The sequence below is a fragment of the Pristis pectinata genome, chromosome 10 (assembly GCF_009764475.1).
Source record: "Pristis pectinata isolate sPriPec2 chromosome 10, sPriPec2.1.pri, whole genome shotgun sequence".
Lineage (NCBI taxonomy): Eukaryota > Metazoa > Chordata > Chondrichthyes > Rhinopristiformes > Pristidae > Pristis > Pristis pectinata.
In genome coordinates, this window is record NC_067414.1 from 44,357,310 (window position 1) to 44,380,402 (window position 23,093).

Genomic DNA, 23,093 nt, shown 5'->3' on the forward strand with positions numbered 1-23,093 from the left:
TCCTCTTGGGGAATGAGGTAGGGAAAGGGTGGAAGTGTCTGTCAGTGAGCACGTTGAGCCCAGTGACCATAGGTTTTAAAATAATCATGAAGAAGGATACAACCGGTTCACAGGTTAAGGTCCTGAACTGGGGCAGAGCAAATATTGAAGCCATTAGGTGGAATCTTGCGGAGATTGATTGGATGAGATTACTTGCAGGGAAAGGACCGTCTGTCAAATGGGAGGTCTTTAAAAGTGTGAATTCAAGAGTTCAGAATCTGCATGTTCCTGTTCGGGTCAGGGCAAGGCTGGCAGGTTTCAGGAACCCTGGTGAATGAGAAAAATTGAGGCTCTGGTTAAGAAAACAAGGGAGGCATTCACTGTGCATAAGCAGTTGGGAACTAGTGAATCTTTTGATGACTACAAGAAGTGTAGGAGTGCATAAGAGAGAAGTTAGGAGGGCAAAAAGAGGATATGAGAGGGATCTGGAATGCAAGGAGAGGCAAAATCCCAAGAGATTCTATAGGTATACTAAGAGTGAAAGGGTGGCTCGGGGAAGAATAAGTTCCCTTGAAGATCAGCACGGCCATCTGTGTGTGGAACCAAAGAAAATGGGAGAGATTTTTAATGAATATTTTTCCTCAGTTTTTTACTCTGGAGAAAACAATGAAAGCCAAGGAAATGGGGGAAATGAGTAGTGATGTCTTGGACCACACACAAATTAGCAGGAAGGAGGTACTGGAGGCCTTAAAGTGCATTAAGGTGGATAAATCCCCAGAGCCTGACCTGGTGTATCCTCGGATCTTGTGGGAAGCTAGAGAAAAAATTGCAGAGGCCCTTGCAGAGATTTTTGCTTCATCTCTGGCCACAGGTGAGGTTCTGGAGGAATGGAGAGTGGCTAATATGGTACCATTATTTAAAAACAGAATCAAAAATAAGCCAGGACTATAGGCCAGTGAGTCTGACATCAGTGGTGGATAAATTGCTGGAGGGTGTTCTAAGGGACAGGATCTACCAACATTTGGAGAGACAGGGTCTGATTCATGATAGTCAGCATGACTTTGTGCATGGGAATTCGTGTCTGACAAATTTCTTGGAGTTCTTCAAGGAGGTAACCAAGAGGGTAAATAGGGGTAGGGCAGTGGATGTTGTCCATATGGACTTTAGCAAGGTCTTTGACAAGGTCCCTCATGGCAGGCTAGTCTGGAAAGTTAGATCACATGGGACCCGGGGGAGATAGTGGATTGGATTCATAATTGGCTCAGTGGTAGGAAGCAGAGGGTGATGTTTGGGGGTTGTTTGTCAGACTAGAGACCTGTGTCTAGTGGTGTACCACAGGGATTGGTGCTGGGACCTTTGTTGTTTGTAATTTATATAAACGATTTGGATGTGAATGTACAAGGTATGGTTAGTAAGTCTGCAGATGATAATAAGTGGTGTTGTAGATGGTGTAGAAGGTTATGAAAAATTTCAGGGGGATCTTGATGACCTAGGTATGTGGGCTGAGGATTGGCAAAGGGCTTTCAATCCAGATAAATGTGAAGTATTGGATTTTGGGAGATCAAACCAGTATAGGACTTGTACACTGAATGGTAGGGCCTAAGGGAGTGTTATGGAATAGAGGGACCTAAGAGTCCAAGTGCATAGTTCACTGAAAGTGATGTCACCGGTAGCTAGGGTGGTGAAGAAGGCATTTGGCATGCTGGCCTTCATCAGTCAGGGCATTGAGCATAGGAGTTGGGAGGTTATGTTGCAGTTATATGAAACATTGGTGAGGTGGCACTTGGAGTATTGTGTAAAGTTTTGTCACTCTGCTGTAGGAAAGATGTTATTAAACTAGAAAGAGTACAAAAAAGATTTGCCAGGATGTTGCCTGGACTTGGGGGCCTGAGTTACAAGGAGAGGTTGTGTAGACTAGAACTTTATTCCCTGGAGCGTAGGAGATTGACGGGTAACCTGATAAAGGTACAAAAGTTCATGAGGGGCGTAGACAGGGTGAAAGCACATTCTCTTTTTCCCAGGGAGGGGGTGCTAAAAACAAGAGGGCATAGGTTTAAGATCCGAGGTGAGAGATTTAAAAGGGGCATCAGGGGCAGCTTCTTCACACAAAGGTTGGTGCATATTTGGAATGAGCTGCTAGAAATAGTGTTTGAGGTGGGTACATTAGCAACATTTAAAAGCCATCTAGATTACATGTATAGGAGGAGTTTAGAGGGCTATGGGCCAAACACGGGCAGATGGAACTAGCTAGCTGGGCAACACGGTCGGCATGGACTTGCAAATTTCTACAGCTGGACAGTGGAGAGCATTCTGACTGGTTGCGTCACTGCAGCGTATGGAGGCTCCAATGCTCAGATTTGAAAGAGGCTGCAGAGGGTTGTAGGCTTAGCCATCTTCATCCCAGACACAACCCTCCCCGTCATCAAGGACATCTTCAAGGTGCGGTGCCTCAAGAAGGCGGCATCCATCATTAAGGACCCTCACCATACGGGACATGCCCTCTTCATGTTACTACGATCAGGGAGGTGGTACAGGAGCCTGAAGATCCACACTCAACATTTCAGGAACGGCTTCTTCCCCTCCGCGATCAGATTCCTGAACAGTCCATGAACCGATAAACACTACCACATTATTCCTCTTTTGCACTCTCTGTTTATTTTTGTAACTTATAGTAATTTTTATGTCTTTATGTCTTGTACTGTGCTGCTGCAAGAAAACAACAAATTTCATGACATATGTTAGTGATAATAAACCTGGTTCTGATGGACGTTGGGCTGAAGGGCCTGTTTCCATGCTGTATGACTTGTAGATTAATCACCACCTTCTTTGAAAGCTGTTAATTTACAGCCACCAGTTAAACAATTCTGTTTTTAACTACATGGGATAATGGGAGCTTTTCAATGCTGTTTTGAGAGTTCATTCTATGATTCTGTCTTGTTATAACTCGATCACAGATCTCAAGAGACTAAAAACAATTAATTCTGCATTTATTAGATTGGTGTTTTTGGACAACTTCTGTTCAGTTAAGATATAAATTAGTGACTTTTGTTTCAAACAACCTTAGATTGAGACAGATATTCATCATTGGCATTCAAAAGCTTATTATTTGTTGAGATTAGTGATGAACAGCTGGAAGTTTGCTTTCATTTTTTTATATATATAGGCTGTTGACAAATGCAGCAGCTGCCAGTTTTTGGTTGTGATTTCTGACACCCAGTTTTCACCAGTTCCATGGCTGCTACCATATTAATCTTCTCCATTCTTCGAAGTTGTTGATGGTCACTTGAAATTGGAGATGGATCGTTGTGCTTTCCCGTGTCCTTTTCCCTCCGCATGCTGTTGTCTCCCATCTCCTCTCACTCCTCCTGCCTTCTATCACATCCAGCCCCCTCCATACTCTGCCAATATCCACTCTAAGTGGGTGTACTGCCCAAGTCTGAGGTAAAGTATAAATTCGGCCTAGATGACTCTCTTGACTGTTTCACAATCAGTGCAGCCTTTCTTTCATAAGTACAAAACTTTTCAATTCATTTTATACATCAAGGATGGGTGCCATTTGAATCACCAGATTAACTGGCAGATAAAGATAATCAGTTCTGCTGTGAAAACCGCTGAACTCCGGAGGGATCTGTTAAATGACTTCCGCATAGTGCACTATGTATTCTTAGATTTCAAGATGTCTTTTCAGTGTACCATCCAAGCTATTTACACGTCCTCAGGATAAAGTTGAGCATCATAGAGCAGGACCCTCTCGTGTGGGCCAGTTAATAAAGTTAGCTGTTCCAACTCTTAAGTAATTATGACATGTTTATATAATCTGTTCAAGAGCCAAACAATTCTTCCCAGCTGGGTGACTATCAGCATTCATTTAACCTCAGCACAAGTGAGTTAGCATCATGTAAATTATAAGGAGAAAATACCAGAAATACTCAGCAGGTCAGGCAGAAGAGACAGATACAGTATTAACATTTCAAGTTTGCCTGATGAATGGTCCTTATTCTAAAACATTATCTCTGTTTCTCCCTGCACAGATGTTGCCTGAGCTGCTGAGTATTTCCAACATTTTTTTTCTTTTTTATATTTCAAACTTCCATTATCTGCAGTATTGTGCTCTTGTTTTAGAGCTCCATTTAAAATTGGTCTCTGTATTTTAGATAGCGTTTGCACATGCTTTTGCCCTCAGACCTTGGTTTTATGAGAAGTAAATTTCTTAATAGATAAAACAGGAGAAATGGTTCAATGCAAGCTGCTCTCTGCAGATCTACTCATTACTTTTACTATAATCGTTATACACTTTTAAATTTAAATTGTATTTCACTATTATTCTGTTATTGTTTTTACCCTGTACTACCTCAATGCACTCTGTACTACCTCAATGCACTGTGTAATGAATTGACCTGTATGAACAGTATGCAAGACAAGTTTTTCACTGTACCTCAGTACAAGTGACAATAATAAACCAATACCAATTTTAAAATTCCCAGTGCCCATCTTAAGTACAAACTATGATCATATAACATCTGGGTCTTCTTGGAAGAGATTCCATTCTATTTTAATTACTATCAGTTACTAATTTTAACCCAGTATTTTTGTTATTGTAGGAGAACATAACTCTCACCAATGCACAGCTGTTTGATAAAGAAACCACCAATACCAGTGACCATGCCACCCAGATTAATGGACAAATTACTGATATTGTCAATTTGACTCAAGGTAAAATCATAATTTCTGAACTCAAAGCATCCATTTTTTTTAATATATGTAAATTATATCTGCTGTTAATCAGGAAGATAATTGAATTAAAGTTATCTAGTATGTTTTTCATGTTGCCATGTGTAACTTCAAAATGAAGACATGAGGGAGAATTCTAAGATTATTTGTATACTCAAGCAACCACTAGCTTCTACTGCAGGTCTTATTTCTTTCTTTAGTTATAACTACTCACTAAGCTGTTCCTCATGGTCAGTTTGTGCAGTTATGCTTATGTTTTATTTACTGGTGATCATAATATGTCCAAACTATGCAATGTAGAAGGGTAAGGAAGACTTTCAAGTTAGGAATTTGCAATTTTTGTTAGTTTGTTGCCCAAATATGAAAGGTCTTCAACCTGAAACTTTGACTCTGTTTCTCTTTCCATAGATGCTGCCTGACTTGCTGAGTACTTACAGCATTTTCTGTTTTTAATTTGGATTTTCAGCATTTGCAGTCTTATTTTTGATTTCAATTATGTTTGAAATTAGCCTATTACCTTAACTATAACCTTTATATTTAAATTTACATAAAGCAATCTCATTCTGCTTTGCAGATATTATCGAAGGCTTAAATAAGTATGGAGTGGAAGAAGAGATTGCACCTGAGGAAATTGACAAAATCTTTTCAAAGGTAGAAAAACTGTTGCAAGAGATGAGAAAACGGAATTTTTCTGACCATGAACCACTTGCCGAGGATGAGAGAATAGCAGCTCAAGAATGTATGTTTTATTGATTTGTATCATTATACTTTTAACACTGAGAATGAAACATGTCTGCAAAGTTTTTACTAGGAAATAGATGAGGACATCGATATTCAAAGGCTTGCTTTATGCACAATTTTAGCTAATCCATAATATCTATGTGGTCTTCCCTGTTCCAGCCACCACCAAAGTTACTATTAGATAAGAAGAGCCCAGTTTAATTTCATTGGGCTAAGAATTCTGCTACATATTTATGCACCATGTGACATAATTTTATCTAAACTCCAAATGCATGCTCCATCTGGTTACAGTGCACTTCAGGAAACTGTAGCAGGGTTCTCCATGCAAATGATGCTTGAATGCACAGAACTCACTGGGTGTTCTTGAGTGATGACAATCAGTATGCAGTCCTGAATTATATTACTTACGCAATGTTATGACATGCACAATGACTCAAAAATGACACAGGCCTCAACTGTAACAGCAGGCTTTACCCAAAGATTGAAGCTTTACTCCTAAAAAACTGTTTGTCCCAATGTAGGGTCTGGCACTGAAGATTTGACCAGAATAACTCAGTGGTTGCTTTTCTTGAAGGAAAGTTTCTTGTTTTTCTGGGGCTCTACCAGCACCTTTAGGATGCATGTGTTGCACATATCTACAGCTTCCCCTTGCCACTTTAAGACACATCTGCCTCAAAGTGGCTCCAGAGACTGCATGCCATAGAGACCACTACCCTACAAGCTCCCACCATGTCAGGAGATCACTGAGACAAGGTCACACTTCCCATCCAACTTTGAGATTTGCTTATCCCGTGCAGTAGAACATCACTCCAAAGCCTCAAACGAAGCTGCTTCTGGAAACATTTTCTTGTATGCCAAATAAATTTCAGGTCATTTTCATTTACTTCTGATAAGAAGCACCCTGTAGTTATATAGCATCTCCCCTGGCAAATCCTGACTGAGATCAGAAAGCAATAAAGTATATGGACTAGCATTCTAGCCCTGGCACAACATGCCCTTAAATGGTTAGCTCCACTCACCAGCCTGGGAATTAACTCCAATTTGTTTGATTAATGATTGAAAATAATTCAGAAATCCTACTTCACAACTTTACCTTGAAAAGCAGTAGGATGGTCCTGGCTCAGAAAACTTACCCTTGTGGTCCAATGAATCACTGTATTCAATGTGCTGAAAGGTCACGTCCAATAGAATGAAACAAGCAAGATTTTTCACCATTCCGACAGTACTGTGGAATCCATTACCAATTTCCAATTTTATTTATGAACCTCACAAACTTGTCAGCAGTTTTCAAAATCTTGCAGGTTTCATCAAAAATCAAGTTCTAATTGTATAATATTAGATGATCTGATTGTAGGAATCCACAAAGTGATTAATTAAGAGTAAAGTTGCATGTTGAACTCACCAGAAAGATGAATTATTTTACAGTTACAGTGGTTATGATAAGCATCTCTCTTTGGTGGAGAGTTTCTATTGAGAAACAAAGTAAAGACTTTGTCAGTAGATATATTTAATAATGTCAATTAGTAATTATTTAAAAAATATCAAATATAACAATTACCAATGTCCACATGGATAGATTATGGCACATTGAGAAACATCCAGTTAATGAATGTGTGGACATTCCAAAACACCAATCTAAAAAAATGTTTGACATTTAATTATTTTTTAGTGTTCGATCGTGTTCGTGGACTTGAAAGAATGCTGATGGAGACCACTGATTCCATTAATAGAATATCGGACAACATTATCAATTATGATAGTAACCTCTTAAACCTGAAAGATGCACTTGAGGATGCAATCAAGACTGTTCACCAAACAGAGGAGAAGAACAGACAAAACATTAATGAATACCACAGAAAAAAGGTAAGCCTAACACAGCAACAATTTTAGTCCAAGCATTGAATAACTTAAAAATAAATTAACTTATTACATGTTAGGAAATTCATTTCTGATTTGTCATATTGAGATAATGGCCCAGTTCTCATTAGCACTGAAGAACCTCAGTCAGTGATGCACCTGAATATTAATGACCGATTAAATTTGTCTAAGGTGTTAGGAATATAAACAAAAATGTGTCGACAACCAAGGTTGTCAGTCAATAGCTTGACATAGATATGGTCGACGCAGGGTATGGTTGATGCAGGTTGTCAGCCAATAGCTTGACAATAGATATGGTTGGTGCAGGATATAGACTCACCTTTTGTGACCTGATCCTTCCTGTACTTCAGAAGTCACACACATATGCACAATAGATATCAGCTTCGGACATTGCAGATGGTTATGAAAGAAAACTTGCTACTGATGAGCAGGAGACAAGCTGCTGCTGCTGCAGGATGAAAACCCTGAAGTAGTTCACAAAGGCAGGAATTTTGATTTAGAAACCAACATAACTTTTTTTTTGGACATTGAAAACCATCAGTCCTGAAGGATCAAAGATGTTTTCTTTCTTCTTTTCGGCCATTGAATTTCTCTGAGAGAAGAAGCAGAGGATGAAAGTTTTTTTGGGGGTGGGGGATTGAATATATCTGGACTGACGGGGAAGTGACTTAATAAGTAATGGATGAAAACTAATATAAAGTTTTATTAGTTTTTAGACATTAACTGGAAAGTGAACTAGGGAGAAATAGTTGAACAAAACATTGATTAGACCGCACTGGGTGTATGTTGGCGCCAGAAGCGTGGCGACACTTGCAGGCTGCTCCCAGAACACCTCTACGCAAAAGATGCATTTCACTATGTGTTTCGATGTACATGTGACTAAAAGATATCTTGTGTACAGTTCTGGTTGCCACATTGCAGAAGGATGAAGTAGCACCACAGAGAGAGTAGAATATATTTACCAGGATGTTGCCTGGAATGGGGAGCTGTACTTATAAGGAGAGATTAGATCGGATGGGTTTATTCTTACTGGAATGTAAGAGGCTGAAGGGTGACTTTATAGAGGTTTACAGAATTATGAGGGACATAGGTAGGACAGACGGTCAGAATCTTTAGCACAGCACATGGGAGTCTAAAACTAGAGGGCACAGGTTTAAGATGAGGGGGCAAAATTTAAAGGAGATCCATTGGGTAAGTTTTTCACACAGAGGGTGGTGAATATCTGGAATGAGCTGCCAGAGGAGGTGGTAGAGGCAGATACTATCACAATGTTTAAAAGGTATTTGGACAGGGATATGAAAGGAGTAGAGGGATAAAGGCCTCATGGGGGAAATGGGATTAGTGTAGATAGGCATCATGGTCATAATGGATGGGGAGGGCCATAAGGCTCCATTTCTGTGCTGCACAATTCTATGATTCTTTGATAAGTTTATGAAAATCAAAAACTGCCAATGTGGGAAATAAAACAGAAAATGTTGGAAACACATTCATGGAAGAGGTCAGACCACATTCATGGAAGAGAAACAGTTAATATTTCAGGTCAGAGCCTCTTCATCAGAACTGGGAAAGAGAGAACAACAACATAGTTTTCAGTGGCAGAGATGGTGGAGGAGGGATGGGTGGAGCAAAGAGAATATCTCTGAGAGGGCAAGACCAATGACTTAAAGTAGTAGTTAGAGTAGCATTTAGGATTAGGTTTTGCTCCTTTGTCTGTGTAGTGAGTTGCTAATAGCAAGGTTTTGGGACATGCCCAGCAAGCCAAAGTGGGAGTGGGATGGTGAATTAAAGTGGCAGGTAACTGGAAGTTCAGGACCACTCAAATAGACTGAATGCAGTTGCTCTGCAAAATGATCACCCAATCTGTGTTGGTATAGAGGAGCACATTGTGAACACTGAATGCAGTGCACTAGATTGGAAGAAGTGCAAGTGAATCACTGCTTCACCTGCAAAGACTTGTTGAGCCCCTGGATGGTGGGAAAGGAAGAGGTGAATGGACAGATGTTGCACATCTGCCATTGCATTGGAAAATTAAAAATATATGATTGCATATATAATATAATATATAATAATTAAAGTCCAAGGTGGGGATGGAAGACTGGGCCAGGAAGTCATGAAGGAAGCAATCCCTTTGAAAAGGGGAGGGTCAAGGGATATATGGCTGGTGTGGAATCTTGTTGGAGGGATGATAATTGCAAAGGATGATCCCTTGAATATGAAGGCTGGAAAGCAAAGAATGAAGGAACACTGATTTACTTTGAAAGATTAATCTGAGAGATTTAATTCCCTGACTGTGTCACTCAAAAAGAAAGAACGGGAAAAGTAATTCATAAAAAAATGACCTATTCCATAAAAGTCTTCAAGGAATTCACTTAAAAACCATGACCATCAACCACTTAGGCCCTAGGAACCAGGAACATCCATTTTATCTGGACAGGTGGCTGCATCAATAATAACCCTGTTGGGAAAGCTGAGAATAGGTCATTTATTCATTAGTTTTTTGTTAAAATCATTAAGACTTTATTCATATGTGTAAACTATCAAATCAGTGAATGAATTTTGGGAGAATAAATGCTAGTGGACATTTGGACAGGATATTAAATCGATGACGAGCTGATTATGGTGTCCTCTTCCACTGCCTGTAGATTATCCTTTTGTGGAGTGGGTAGCTGTCATAATGTACATCAGCAGTTTTTTTCCCTCAAGGTTAAGGAAGAAAGCTACAGAAACTATCTCAAATTAAAACTTAACATATCACATGATTTTACTTTCGCAAAATTCAATAAATGTAATGTTTGAATGGCTAATACTCTGTTCTTATCTGCATCTGGGAACATGCGGCAGAGGATGTTGCGGGTTCACCAGACAATGCAGTTACTGATGACACTGAGCAACAACTGTCTCTCAGTACATAGTCCTAAATGTTTCAAGATGAGTAATGAACAATATGGAGCTTTTTTGACAGCAAGGCATTATTAGATGAATGTAAAATTAATTTATTTAGTACAAATTTTGTACAATTCCAAATGGAATCTGAACAAATATATTTGTAAAGCTGTCTGGAATATTATTTAAGTATTAAACACCAATATAAACACTAAATAATCTGTCTTTTTTCTACAGAGATTACATGATGAATTGAACAAACATTTTGACGCTGTTAATGTGACCCTTGAAATGGCTAATGATGATCTGATAGACACAAAGATTGCTATTTCAGAAATAGAAGACAAAATTGGGGTAAGATGTGTTATGAACCTGATAAATATTAATAATTAGTAAGTGTGAAAGTCAAGAACTGGGCCAAAATACAATTATCTGAATTATTTCTTTAAACATCTTACTGAGAGTGAAATTAAGATGGAAGTATAAACATAAGAACAAGATAGTTGCTGAAATATGTACTCTTTTCAGAATTAATTTAAGAATGTTTTAATAATATTTGAACAGATATGAAATTTTGAAATAATTATCTTTTAGATGTAAAATTCCATACATGTGAAACGAATGTTCAAAGGCCAGAGAAATTATCAGCAATAATATTAGTTTACCACACCTTAACAAATTCAGTGTCACCTCATGTGATCATGTGTAGCATTTTCAGGGTTCCCAGAGTGAGAATATTCTGTAAATACTTGAAGTTCACATCAGTTCACTGACTTCAGCTGGTTACACTGAAGAATACAGCAACAGCACATCTCTGTGGAGGAGTTTTCTTCTTAAGCAGTCCCTCCAGCTTAGGGGGTTCTGAGGTGGGTAATGAAGCCAATGTAGGAACTAAAGACTCTTCCACAGATGTGGCAGCAAGTATTGGGTAAGGCATCGAGTGGACATTTTACGCGGGGCCTCAGTATGCTCCTGACGCCTAGCCTTGAGATTCTCAATAACATCACAAATGCTTCTCCTCTACTTAAGCTGACATGGGCCAGTGATTCGATGGGCCTTACACCCAATATCCACAAGACACAGGTCCCCTAGCAACCTGCTCCTGCCGCACCACATGCCCTCCAGCAATACGTGTTTACAACAAGACCCTGGGAAATGTGAACTACTTTCCATATCTCAGGCATCACCTTTCAGCGAAGGTAGACATTATTGATGAAATTTACTGCTGCCTTCAATAGGCCAATTGGTCAACTAAGGGAAAGAGTTTTTGGAGATCAAGGCACAAAATTCATGGTCTATGTTTCCGTAGATGAGTGGAGAATCTTGCTCAGACTTTGGATTTATTAACTGTATGCTCCAAGCAATGGTAGCCCGGGTAAGTTTCAGATTTGGTGATTAATCATCAGGGTGGTAAAGAAGGCATATGGCATGCTTGCCTTCATTGGTTGAGGCATTGATATAAAGTTGGGAAGTCATGTTTACAGCTAACATTGGTTAGGCCATATTTGGAGTACAGAGTGCAGTTCTGGTTGTCACATTACAGGAAGGGTGCGGAGGCTTTGGAGATGGTGCAGAAGAGTTTCACCAAGATATTTCCTGGATTAGAGAGTATTAGCTACGATTGGAAGGATGGAGAAACTTGGATTGTTTTCTCTGGAGGGTCGAAGGTTGAGAGGTGACCTAATAGATGTACATAAAATTATGAGAGGCAGAGATAGGGTAGATATTCAGCGTCTTTTTCCCAGGGTGGAAATGTCAAATGTCAGAAGCCATAGCTTAAAGGTTAGAGGAGGAAAGTTTGAAGATTTAGGAGGCAATTCTTTTTTTTAAAAACACAGAGAGTAGTAGGTGCTTGGAATGCACTGCCAGTGGAGGTAACGGAAGCAGATACAACAGCAACATTTAAGAGGCATTTAGATAAGCTCATGAACAGGCAGGGAATGGAAGGATATTGACCATGTGATGGCAGATGGGATTAGTTTAATTTGACATCATCGGCTAAAGGGCCGTTCCTGTGCAGCACTGTTCTCTGTTTATGTCTATGTCTATTATTCTCCAGAAGTGCCATCAGATTTCTATTATAAAGGGCCCCACTGATAGGCTCACTGCAAATTCAGGAAGATTTCTCCTAGCCTTTAATTTTGTAAAGATATATCAACAAGCTGTTACAAGTAGTGTTCATGAGAAATCTTCCCCTAGTTGTGGTGAATGCCTTCATGCAACTGTTCATTTGATTATTTTCCTCACTATTGGATCTTTATACTACTCGGAGTATGCAAATACCCGTTTCAAGTTCCAGCATAAAGTAGTCCACTATATTTTTAAACACATGCTTAATGTTCCAATGTACTTCCCATTAAAAGAAATACTTTTTAATAGCATTTACTGTTAAGTAGCCAACAATAGCAATAACCAAACTCCACAAATAAAAATGAGATCAATTACCAATCTTTAGTGGTGCTGATTTTAAAGGAATAATGGTTAGGGCATCAAAATAGCTCCCAGCTCTTCTTCACACAGTAATAAGGGAACCTTTGCATCTATATGTAAAGGCAGACAAGGTCTCAATGTCATGTTGGAATTGGAATCAGTTTATTATTGTCACTTGTACCAATGTACAGTGAAAAACCTATCTTGCATACTGTTCGTACAGATCAATTCATTACATAGTGCATTGAGGTTGTACAAGGTAAAAAAAATACAGAATGCAGAATAAAGTGTAACAGCTACAGAGAAACTCCAGTGCAGCAGAAAATAAGGTGCAAGCTCATAATGAGGTAAGATTGTCAAGAGTCCATCTTATTGTACTAGGGAACTATTCAATAGTCTTACAATAGCAGGATAGAAGCTGTCTTTGAGCCCTGGTGGTATGTGCTTTCAGGCTTTTGCATCTTCTGCCCAATGGGAGGGGGAGAAGAGAGAATGCCCAGGGTGGGTGAAGTCCTTGATTATGTTGGCTACTTTCCTGAGGTAGCGAGAAGCGTGGAGGGGTGGCTGGTTTCTGTGATGTGCAGAGCTGTGTCCACAACTCTGCAGTTTCTTGCAGTCATGGGCAGAGCAAAGAACATGATCTCCATCCACCTATCTTGCTTACAGCACGACATTGTTATACAAGCTCATAACATTATTTTAAATGTCTTGTCTTCTACAGTCATGGAATCAGTGTATGGAAATGGTCCCTTCAGCTCAACTGGTCCATGCTGACCAAGATTCCCATCGAAGCTAGCCCCAATTGCCTGCATTTGGCCCATATCCCTCTAAACCTTTCCTACCCATGTACCTGTTCAAATATCTTTGAAATGTTGATGTACCTGCCTCAACCACTTCCTCTGGTGGCTCATTCCATATACTGACCACTCTCTGGGTGAAAAAGTTGCTCCTCAGATTCCTATTAAATCTTTCCCCTCTCATCTTAAACCTATAACCTCTAATTCTTGACTCCCCAACCCTGGGAAAAATAAAAGAGTGAACATTCATCCTATCCATGCCCCTCATGATTCTATATGCCACTATAAGATCACCCCTCATTCTCCTATGTTTCAATGAAAACAGGCCCAGCCTCTCACCATAACTCAGTCCCTTGAGTCCTAGCAAAATCCTCATAAATCTCTGCACTCTTTCTGGCTTAATGGCATCTTTCCTACAGCAGGGTGACCAAAGTTGAACACAATATTCCAAATGTGGTCTCACTGATGTCTTGTACAACTGCAACATAACATCCCATCTTCTATACTCAATGCCCTGATATGGTCTAAACACAGGATTTTGATACATCACTAAAAAACATTCATTCCTTGTTTAATGCTATTTGCCAAAGTTCTGCAGAATTGTAGAAGCCCAGCCAAAAACCACAAAGCCTTCATCTCAGGAAACTGCCATAAATTTGTTAGGAAAAACAGAAGGTCCTAGATTCAGGTCACAAACTGTCACTTGGGTGGGCCAGCAAATTGAGATTTCAGGCATCAACCCAACCTGCCGAACAAGAACAATTTCCACAAAGAAAATGTAAAAGAGTTGGGAGAGATCGAGGGAAGAAGTAGAAGGATCTGTATAAACTTTTCACAATGTGCAAAGCACTTAACAGCCTATGATGTATTTTAAAGTGTAAAAATTACAGTGGCCCATTTGAACACAGCAAGCCTGCACAAACAGCAGTGTGGTAATGACAAAATAATTTGGGTTTTCTGATATTAGTTAGGGCACTGGGGATAGCTGTCACTCTTCTTTGAAATACTTTGCGATGCTAATGTGATATTGGTAGCATTTCATCTGAAAGCCAGGTTCTCCAGTGGCGTGGCACTAACTTGGTACTGCACTGGAGTGTCAGCCTAGATTTACATGCTCAAATACCAGAAGTAGACTTGAACCTTTTGCCAAGAGTCCAACCAATTGAGTCACAGCTGATTCAAAAAGATAATGGAAGGCAAAATAAGATAAATTGCTTTTAAAGGCATGTATGAAAAGCTGAGGAGGTGGGGATAAGTCACGTAAACCACTACTGCTATCCCTGATTGAGGAGCCGATTATTTAAAGACTCAATATCTATCTGGCCACAAAAGCAACGCCCTAGTGGAAATAAAAGAAATAAAGTTGAAACTTGATAACATTTCCACTCATTATCTCTGTTAGCTTCTTTCTGTGGAATTCACTTAATACCCTTGTATTTAATGCAAAAGCTCATGAAAATGCAAGCCCAGATAAAGTTATGAAAAACCTAATTCCATGATCCTTTAGTGTTAGTTTGAGCAACAATGATGGAAGTTCACCCAGTATTAATTCCATTGATAAGTTTCCACCAATTGCACTAATTTGCTGACTTTCAAGGCAGCTTAGAAAATAAAGCTGATGTACAACAACAATAAAATTCACAAAGAAGTAGACTATTATAACATGAAAACAGTTCTGAAAAATGTTATGGGCATTTTCAATAATTTAAAATCAGATTTCTGACAGGTGGTGGACCAGATACTCCAATGAAGGTACTCTTTCTGCAATAAACCAATTTTCACCTGTATTAGCTCAATCTGTATTACCATTCTTCAGTATATCAAGGGGTACATTAAAATATTGCCTGATTTCACTGATTCACTGATTCATGGCAGATTTCACCTTATAATTACTGAGTTTATTTAAAACAAATTTTAATAGATCTTTGGATATTAAGGAAGTTCAGGAATTGGAGTTAGTGCAGATATTGATGTTGAGATAAAAGATTAGCCATGATCTTATTAAATGGTGGTGCAGGCATAAAGCATTGAATGACCTAATCCAGCTTCTGTTTCTTATGTTCCTACCTAAATCTCACATAATTTTGGTGCAATTTGCCCAGATCAGTAATTGTGCTGAAAACTGAAATCCTATGCCCAATTCTTTTAGTTCCTCCAGCACGGAGTATTGCTCTTTTAGTGTTAATCAGGGTTGGTCTGTAACCTTCCGTGTGATATCTGACTTATACAATGATTTTACCACAATGTAAGCATACATTAATATAACAGAATGAAAATACAGAAGTACTTCATTACATGACAAAGACAAGGCAATATTAACTACATCAAATTAATTACAAATACAAACAAGTTTGATGCAGGTTTAAAATATGGCAAGCATGACATGATTTAAATTATTCTATGTGTTTTATTTAAGTTAAATAAGAATGGTATTTATTACTATTTTGGAGTGTTTATCTTCCAATCAGGTCTGACCAACATTAAAGTATAGAATTATTGACTTATTTATAAACGATTCAGTTTGCTGGTTAAAAACTGAACTGAAGAGTCAGTGTTTCAGAGCCAGATAGATGGATATAACCAAAACACAAATAGCTCCTATATAGAGGCACATGTCACTTTTCCATGAGAGAGATCAATCCAGTTAGATTGCCTATGAGGGTCACACTGCTGTTGCTTTGAAAGAAAAAAAACTTTGTACCTCCAAGTTTGCATTTTTCAATACATATTGCAATTGCCATTCATTAATTACAAAAGAAATAATGAAAACTGTGCACTTAAATGTATAAAAACAAATGGATAGCAGAAAAGTCTTCCTGCACAGTGGAAAAGTCCCTAATGGCAAAGACAAACCTGATTGCAATACCCAAGACAATATCTAATTAACAAGTCTATACTTTGGCCAAACTTGATTGGTTGCACTCTTAATTATAGCTCAGATGGTTGTCCTCTGCAATTTATATTAGTAATAATTGACTGTTAGATGGTTGGAGGCACTGTTCCAGATGAAAATACAGAAAAATACATGAAAGCATTTTCAGGAAATAATTTGGATGTTATTCATTTTTTTTGCTAATTGGTTATTGTTGATTTGAATGTAATACTTAAGTTACTACATCATTTGCATTTAAACAGGAAGATCACCCTCCAGGCACTTATCCCTGCACCCGTGTCAAGTGTCACACTTGGTCCCTACACCTCCTCCCTCACCACCATTCAGGGCCCATAACAGTCCTTCCAGGTGAGGCAGCGCTTCACATGCAAATCCATCGGGGTCATTTATTTCATCTGGTGCAGCCTCCTCTACATTGGTGAGACCTGACGCAGATTGAGGGACCGCTCTGTCAAGCACCTTTGCTCCGTCCACCGCAACAGACAGGTCATCCTGGTGGCCAGCCATTTTAATTCCACTATTCACTCCCACACTGACATGTCTGTTCATGACCTCTTCTACTGCCACGTTGAGGCCACAAGCAGGTCGGAGGAGCAACACCTTATGTTCCGAATTGGAGGTCTCTAACCGGACAGCATCAACATTGACTTCTCCAACTTCTGGTAACCTCTCTCCTCTGTTTTGTTTCCCCCCCGCCCCCCCCATTCCTGTGGCCCCTTCACCCCTTCCCTCCCCTCACAATCTAGCCCACTTCCTTCCCTTTATTCCATGATCTACTGCCCTCTCCTATCAGATTCCTTCTTCTTCAGCCCTTTGCCTCTTTCACTCATCACCTCCCAGCTTCTCACATCATTCCCTTTCACCCCCCCCCCCCCCCCACCTGGACTCCCCTATCACTTGCCAGCTCGTGCCCCTCCCCCTTTATTCTGGCTTCTGTCCTCTTCCTTTCCAGTCCTGATAAAGGGTTGGCCTGAAACATCAACTGTTCATTCCCCCCATAGATGCTGCCTGACCTGCTGAGTTCCTCCAGCATTTTGTGTTTGTTGCTCCAGATTTACAGCATCTGCAGTCTCTCTCGTATCTAATTTAAAATTGTTCCATGCATGCAGTGAGTACCCTGTTTCAATAATACAGGCTAGGTACCTGGTCCAGAAAAAACAGCCTGAAGTGGTAGAATACCATGGATCGAAGGAACTAAATGTGTTTCACTATTACTGGTCCTGTTTGTTATTGTATTCAGATTTGGTCTGCAAAGCAAAAGGAAAAACAGTGAAATTGTGGAGGTGGTGCAAAGAAGGGTCAAAACCTGATCCCTGACACAAAGAACTGTGTTGCAATAGTTATATAGGTAGCTTGGAGATGTTCAGCTTTGAAAGTAGATGATTAGGAAAGATGATATGGAATGGATAATTCCATACTTAGGCCATATGACAGAAGAGTAAAACATTAACATTGGTTAAAAGAGATAAAAGAGCAACTTCAGGAGTAAATTTAAGGGAACACCTCCATGCAGGAGCCATAAATACTTCAATCTTCTCAGTGGAGTGGTGGAGAGGGAAATCTTAACTTTGTTTAACTTGCAATTTGATGACTTGACAAAGAAACACAAGTGATATTTCTAATTACCAATGCCCAATGTAAAATTGTGTGCAATCTGCTCATGGGGAGCAAAGAACAAAGGAACTGCGAGATAGGTTATAGATTACAGGAAATAGGTTTGGAGGAACTGCGAGATAGGTTATAGATTACAGGAAATAGGTTTGGAGGAACTGCAACCAAGATAGTTTTTAAATTGTTAATCTGTTACCTGAACTGGTGTTAGTGAGGTTGTGCGAGGCAAAGAATGATGTAGAGGTGGCCAGGTGAAGATGAGATGAAAGTGGAAATTAGCACAAAGTTGATGAAAATTTCTTGTTCCACAAGACAACATAAAGCAGCACAAATATGGTCTTTTTATGTGGCAGGAAAAGTAGTGAGAGAGGGGTCCAAGTAGGCCTGAAATAGAACATTCCACCCGTCCCGTAAAGAAAGATCTGGCTTGAACCAATTTGTGTTCCTAGAGGGCAGGTGGCAGAAGCATGTGCAGGGGAACACTTTGGATCTACTTGATCATAATTCCTTTGGTTTCAAGATACTTATGGAGAAGGATAGGACTGGTCCTCAGGTTGAGGTTCTAAATTGGAGCAAGGCCAACTTTGATGGCATCAGAAGGGATCTGGCAGGTGTGGATTGGGATGGGCTGTTTTCTGGCAAAGAGATGCTTGGTAAGTGGAAGGAGATCCAGTAATGCGATCTCTAGTTGGGACCTCGACATATTGATTAAGGAAACTTTCCTGAATACACTTGACAAACACTATCCCATCCAATCCTTTTACAGTGTGGGAGTTCCAGTCAATGTGGAAAGTTAAAATCACCTACTATCACAACCTTGTATTTCTTGCAACTGCCTGCTATCTCTACAAATTTGTTCCTCTAACTCCTGCTGAATATTTGGAGGTCTGTAATATAGTCCCATTAATGTGTTCATCCCATATTTTTTTATTCCTCAGTTCCACCCACATTGCCTCAGTAGACAAGCCCTCCAGTATGTCCTCTCTGAGAACCACCATGACATTTACCTTGATGAGTAATGCCATCCCTCCTCTTTTATCATGTCTAAAACATCAGAACCCAGTCCTGCCCTTCCTGCAACCAAGTCTCACTAATGACTACATCATAATTCCACATGCTCATCCATGCTCTAAGTAAATGGAGTGGAAAAATTGGAATGGCTGATGTCATACCACCAGAGTTTGGATAGTACAACATAGTGATATTAATATATTGTACAATATTAACCAGGAATGAATCTCTATGCAAAGATATATTCAAAAGCAGCTAGCAATCTTTCCTTCTCCATCTGAAAGTATTTAACTTTAATAACTTTACATTAGTGTGGTATTTTCTGAAGTTTTACTTATAATTTTACTATTAGCATTAATATTTCTGAAGTTTTACTTTTTGTTCAGAGTTTACAATAAAATTTTAGATTTCCGAACTTCTGATTTGCTTTTTGTGAATGACATTTCTTTCAGAACCTGTCCACATTCCATGCTTCAATAGACGGCGCCCAGAATGTACTACGGCAGAAACTAACTAATCTCTCCACTTATGATAAACCTTTGGCTCTCCGGGCTATAGAATATGCTGAAGAACTTCGTAAACTTGCCTCAGAATTGTCCAAGTAAGTTGCACTATCCCAGACTTCTACATAACAAAATTCAGTGCTGTTAGAGGCAGAAATAAAATCACAATAAAAAAGAGTAGCTCAGTGGCATACCCAAACATGCATTTGACATTTTCTTGTTAGCCGTTTATTCTTATTAAAGGTACATCTAACTCTCCATCTGGTATGGAGTCACAAGTTTTTAACCATACTACAGTTTTACCAGGAATGTTAGTGTTTTAATATGTCCCAGGGTTGTACCTTGTCTTCATAATATTTTGTCAGAAATCTGATATTTCCATAGACCATTTCCAGAATGCCTAATACTACACACTCTCTTCCTGATCTGTAAGGAAGCCTTAAAAAGGTAAAGAAAACACTTACTTTGGCCTCCCTTGATTTCAATCCTTCCTGGACAAGGCTGCAGTTTAAGTTGTGTGTTGTATCTAAAGCATTAATGGGTCATAAGTACCATTTCAGTTAATACTCTACTCCTCTGGCACAGGCAACCACCCCCTGCCTAAATACAGGGAAATAAAACCATCATGAATATCCTGTGAACCCATCCTGATATATTAATTCCCTGCCTGCATGATTCACATGAGGCAGAGGAGGATTAAAATCAGCTCATGAGTTATGTATAAAATAATCCTTTTCTTTCAACAGTATTTTGAAGAGTATAGATACAAATGGTATTGTCCAGAAGGCGATAAATGCTTCAAATGTCTATGATAACATTATCCAATATGTGGCAGAGGCTGAGGAGAATGCAACGACTCTGCTCAGTGCTGCACAGAGAGCGGAGGATGTAAGTGTTTCTGTATTTATTTTGTAAAACACACTAAAAAAAAATAAGAATAAATCTTTCTCTCTGCTATTTTCTTAGAAATGAGAAATTGCTGTCATGCCTGCTGTGCAAGCCAGCACTGTACAACTATCAGTACCTCTCAAAGAGAAGCGTGACCACATATCTTAAAGAACTTGATTAGCTGGGCCGAGAATGCAGCACAAGGTGAATCACATTCCACTACGGAGAAGGAGCAAGTAGTGACATTTAAGATGTTAAAAGCTCATAGGCCGAGTGGAAGCAGAGTTCTGACATCCAGCTGGCCACATTAGAGGCATAGAGAAACACAGCATGGAAGCAGACCCCATATCCCACCAACTGGGTATCAATCACCCACTTACACCAACTTTATATTAATCTCATTTTTTATTCTCCCAACATTCTCATCAACTCTTCCCAGATTCTGCCACTCACCTATACACTTGGAGAAATTTACAGTGGCCAATTAACCTACCAACCCTCACACCTTTGGATTGTGGGATTGGAGGAAACCAGAGCACCTGGAGGAAACCCACGCAGTCCAAGGGAGAATATACAAACTTTACACAAACAGCACCTGAGATCAGAATTGAACCCAGGTCTCTGGGTCTGTGAGGCAATAGCTCTACCAGTTGTACCACTGCTTCCCATGACCAACTTCAGCATGCTGGGAGATCATAAGGGGACAATTTCAGACAAGAATTCATTGCATAGTGGGTAGGTTAAGGAGTGCCCTGCATCAGAATAATGCCTGTAATAATACAGATTCAGTTTTTGTCATAGAACGCAACACCTCATCTTGCATACTAAGGATTTCTATGTCAGGAAAGGAATAGTGCTGGACATCATGACACACATACCTGACATGGATGCACGTGGCAATACCTGGAGCCACCAGGATCCCAGTGGTTTGTGAATGACAATTCCCCTTCACACATGAAAGTTACACAAAAAGAGCAATAGTCCTTTGAATGAGTCACTGTCACAAGTCAAAACCAAAATAAGCAAAAAGCAAATCATTCTCACTTCAACTAATGAATGAAATAAATGCACAGCATTGATTTGAACATTTTCTTCACTGTTTAGATGAAATTGTTTAGAATAATGAAGACCACAAGACCATAAGACACAGGAGCAGAATTAGGCCATTTGCCCATTGAGTCTGCTCTGCCATTCAATCATGGCTGATTTATTTTTTCCCTCTCAACCCCATTCTCCTGCCTTTAACCTTTGGTGCCCTAACTAATCAAGAACATATCAACCTCAGTTTTAAATATATCCAATGACTTGGCCTCCACAGCCATCTGTGGCAATGAATTCCACAAATTGACCACCGTCTGGCTAAAGAAATTTCCCCTTCTCTGTTCTAAAGGGATGTCCTTCTATTCTAAGGCTATGTCCTCTGGTCCTAGACTCTTCCACTACTGGAAACACCCTCTCTACATCCACTCTATCCAGGCCTTTCATTATTTGGGAGGTTTCAATGAGATCCCCCCTCATCCTTCTAAACTCCAGGGAGCACAGGCCAGAACCATCAAACACTCCATATTCATTAACCCTTTTGTTTCTGGGATAATTCTCATAAACCTCCTCTGGACCTTCTCCAATGGCAGCACATCCTTCCTTAGATATGGGACCCAAAATTGCTCACAATACTCCAAATGTGGTCTGACCAATGCCTTATAAAGCCTCAGTATTACATCCTTGCTTTTATATTCCAGCCCTCTCGAAATGAATACTAATGTTCCATTTCCCTTCCTTGCTACTGACTCAACCTGCTAGTTAACCTTTAGGGAATCCTGCAGTAGGACTCCCAAGTCCCTTTGCACGTCCAGTTTCTGAATTTGCTCTCTGTTCAGAAAATTGTCTGCGTCTTTATTCCTTCTACCAAAGTGCATGACCATACACTTCCCAACGCTGTATTCCATCTGTCACTTCTTTGCCCATTCTCCCAACCTGTCCAAGTCCTTCTGCAGACTCCGTTTCCTCAACATTACCTGCCCCTTCACCCATCTTTGTATCATCCACAAACTTGGCCACAAAGCCATCAATTCCATCATCCAGATCATTAACGTATAATGTGAAAAGTAGCAGACCCAACACTGACCCCTGTGGAACACCATTAGTCACCAGGAGCCAACCAGAAAAGGCCCCATATATTTCCACTCTTTTCCCCCTGCCAGTCAGCCAGTCTTCTATAGTGTAGCAGTTAGTGTAACGCCATTACAGCACCAGCAACCTGGGTTCAATTCCGGCCACTGTCTGTAAGGAATTTGTACGTTCTCCCCATGTCTGCGTGGGTTTCCTCTGGGTTCTCCGGTTTCCTCCCACATTCCAAAGACGTATGGGTTAGGAAGTTGTGAGCATGCTATGTTGGCACCAGGAGCATGGTGCCACTTGTGGGCTGCCCCCAGAGCACTCTACACAAAAGATGCATTTCACTGTGTGTTTTGATGTACATGTGACTAGTAAAGATGTTCAGCAGCCTCTTGTGCAGCACCTTGTCAAAGGCCTTCTGAAAATCCAATTAAAAAACACCCACCGACTCTTGTCTATCCTGCCTGTTACTTCCTCAAAGAATTCCAACATATTTGTCAGGCATGGTTTCCCCTTAAGGAAACCTTGCTGACGTTGGCCTATTTTATCACGAGCTTCCAAGTACCCTGAAACCTCATCCTTAATAGTGAATCTTACCAATCACTGAAGTCAGGCTAACCGGCCGATAATTTT

General features: G+C 39.9%; 1 protein-coding gene across 1 annotated transcript in view; it reads left to right on the top strand.

Moving 5' to 3' along the window:
* Nucleotides 1-23,093, top strand: part of lama4 (laminin, alpha 4) — a 125,297-nt gene that overhangs the window by 48,660 nt on the left and 53,544 nt on the right. The window contains exons 11-16 of the mRNA XM_052025061.1: nt 4,581-4,692; nt 5,285-5,449; nt 7,121-7,314; nt 10,450-10,566; nt 19,407-19,555; nt 20,204-20,345. Of these exons, the coding sequence (XP_051881021.1) occupies nt 4,581-4,692; nt 5,285-5,449; nt 7,121-7,314; nt 10,450-10,566; nt 19,407-19,555; nt 20,204-20,345 (879 nt within the window). The remainder of the gene's footprint in view (nt 1-4,580; nt 4,693-5,284; nt 5,450-7,120; nt 7,315-10,449; nt 10,567-19,406; nt 19,556-20,203; nt 20,346-23,093) is intronic.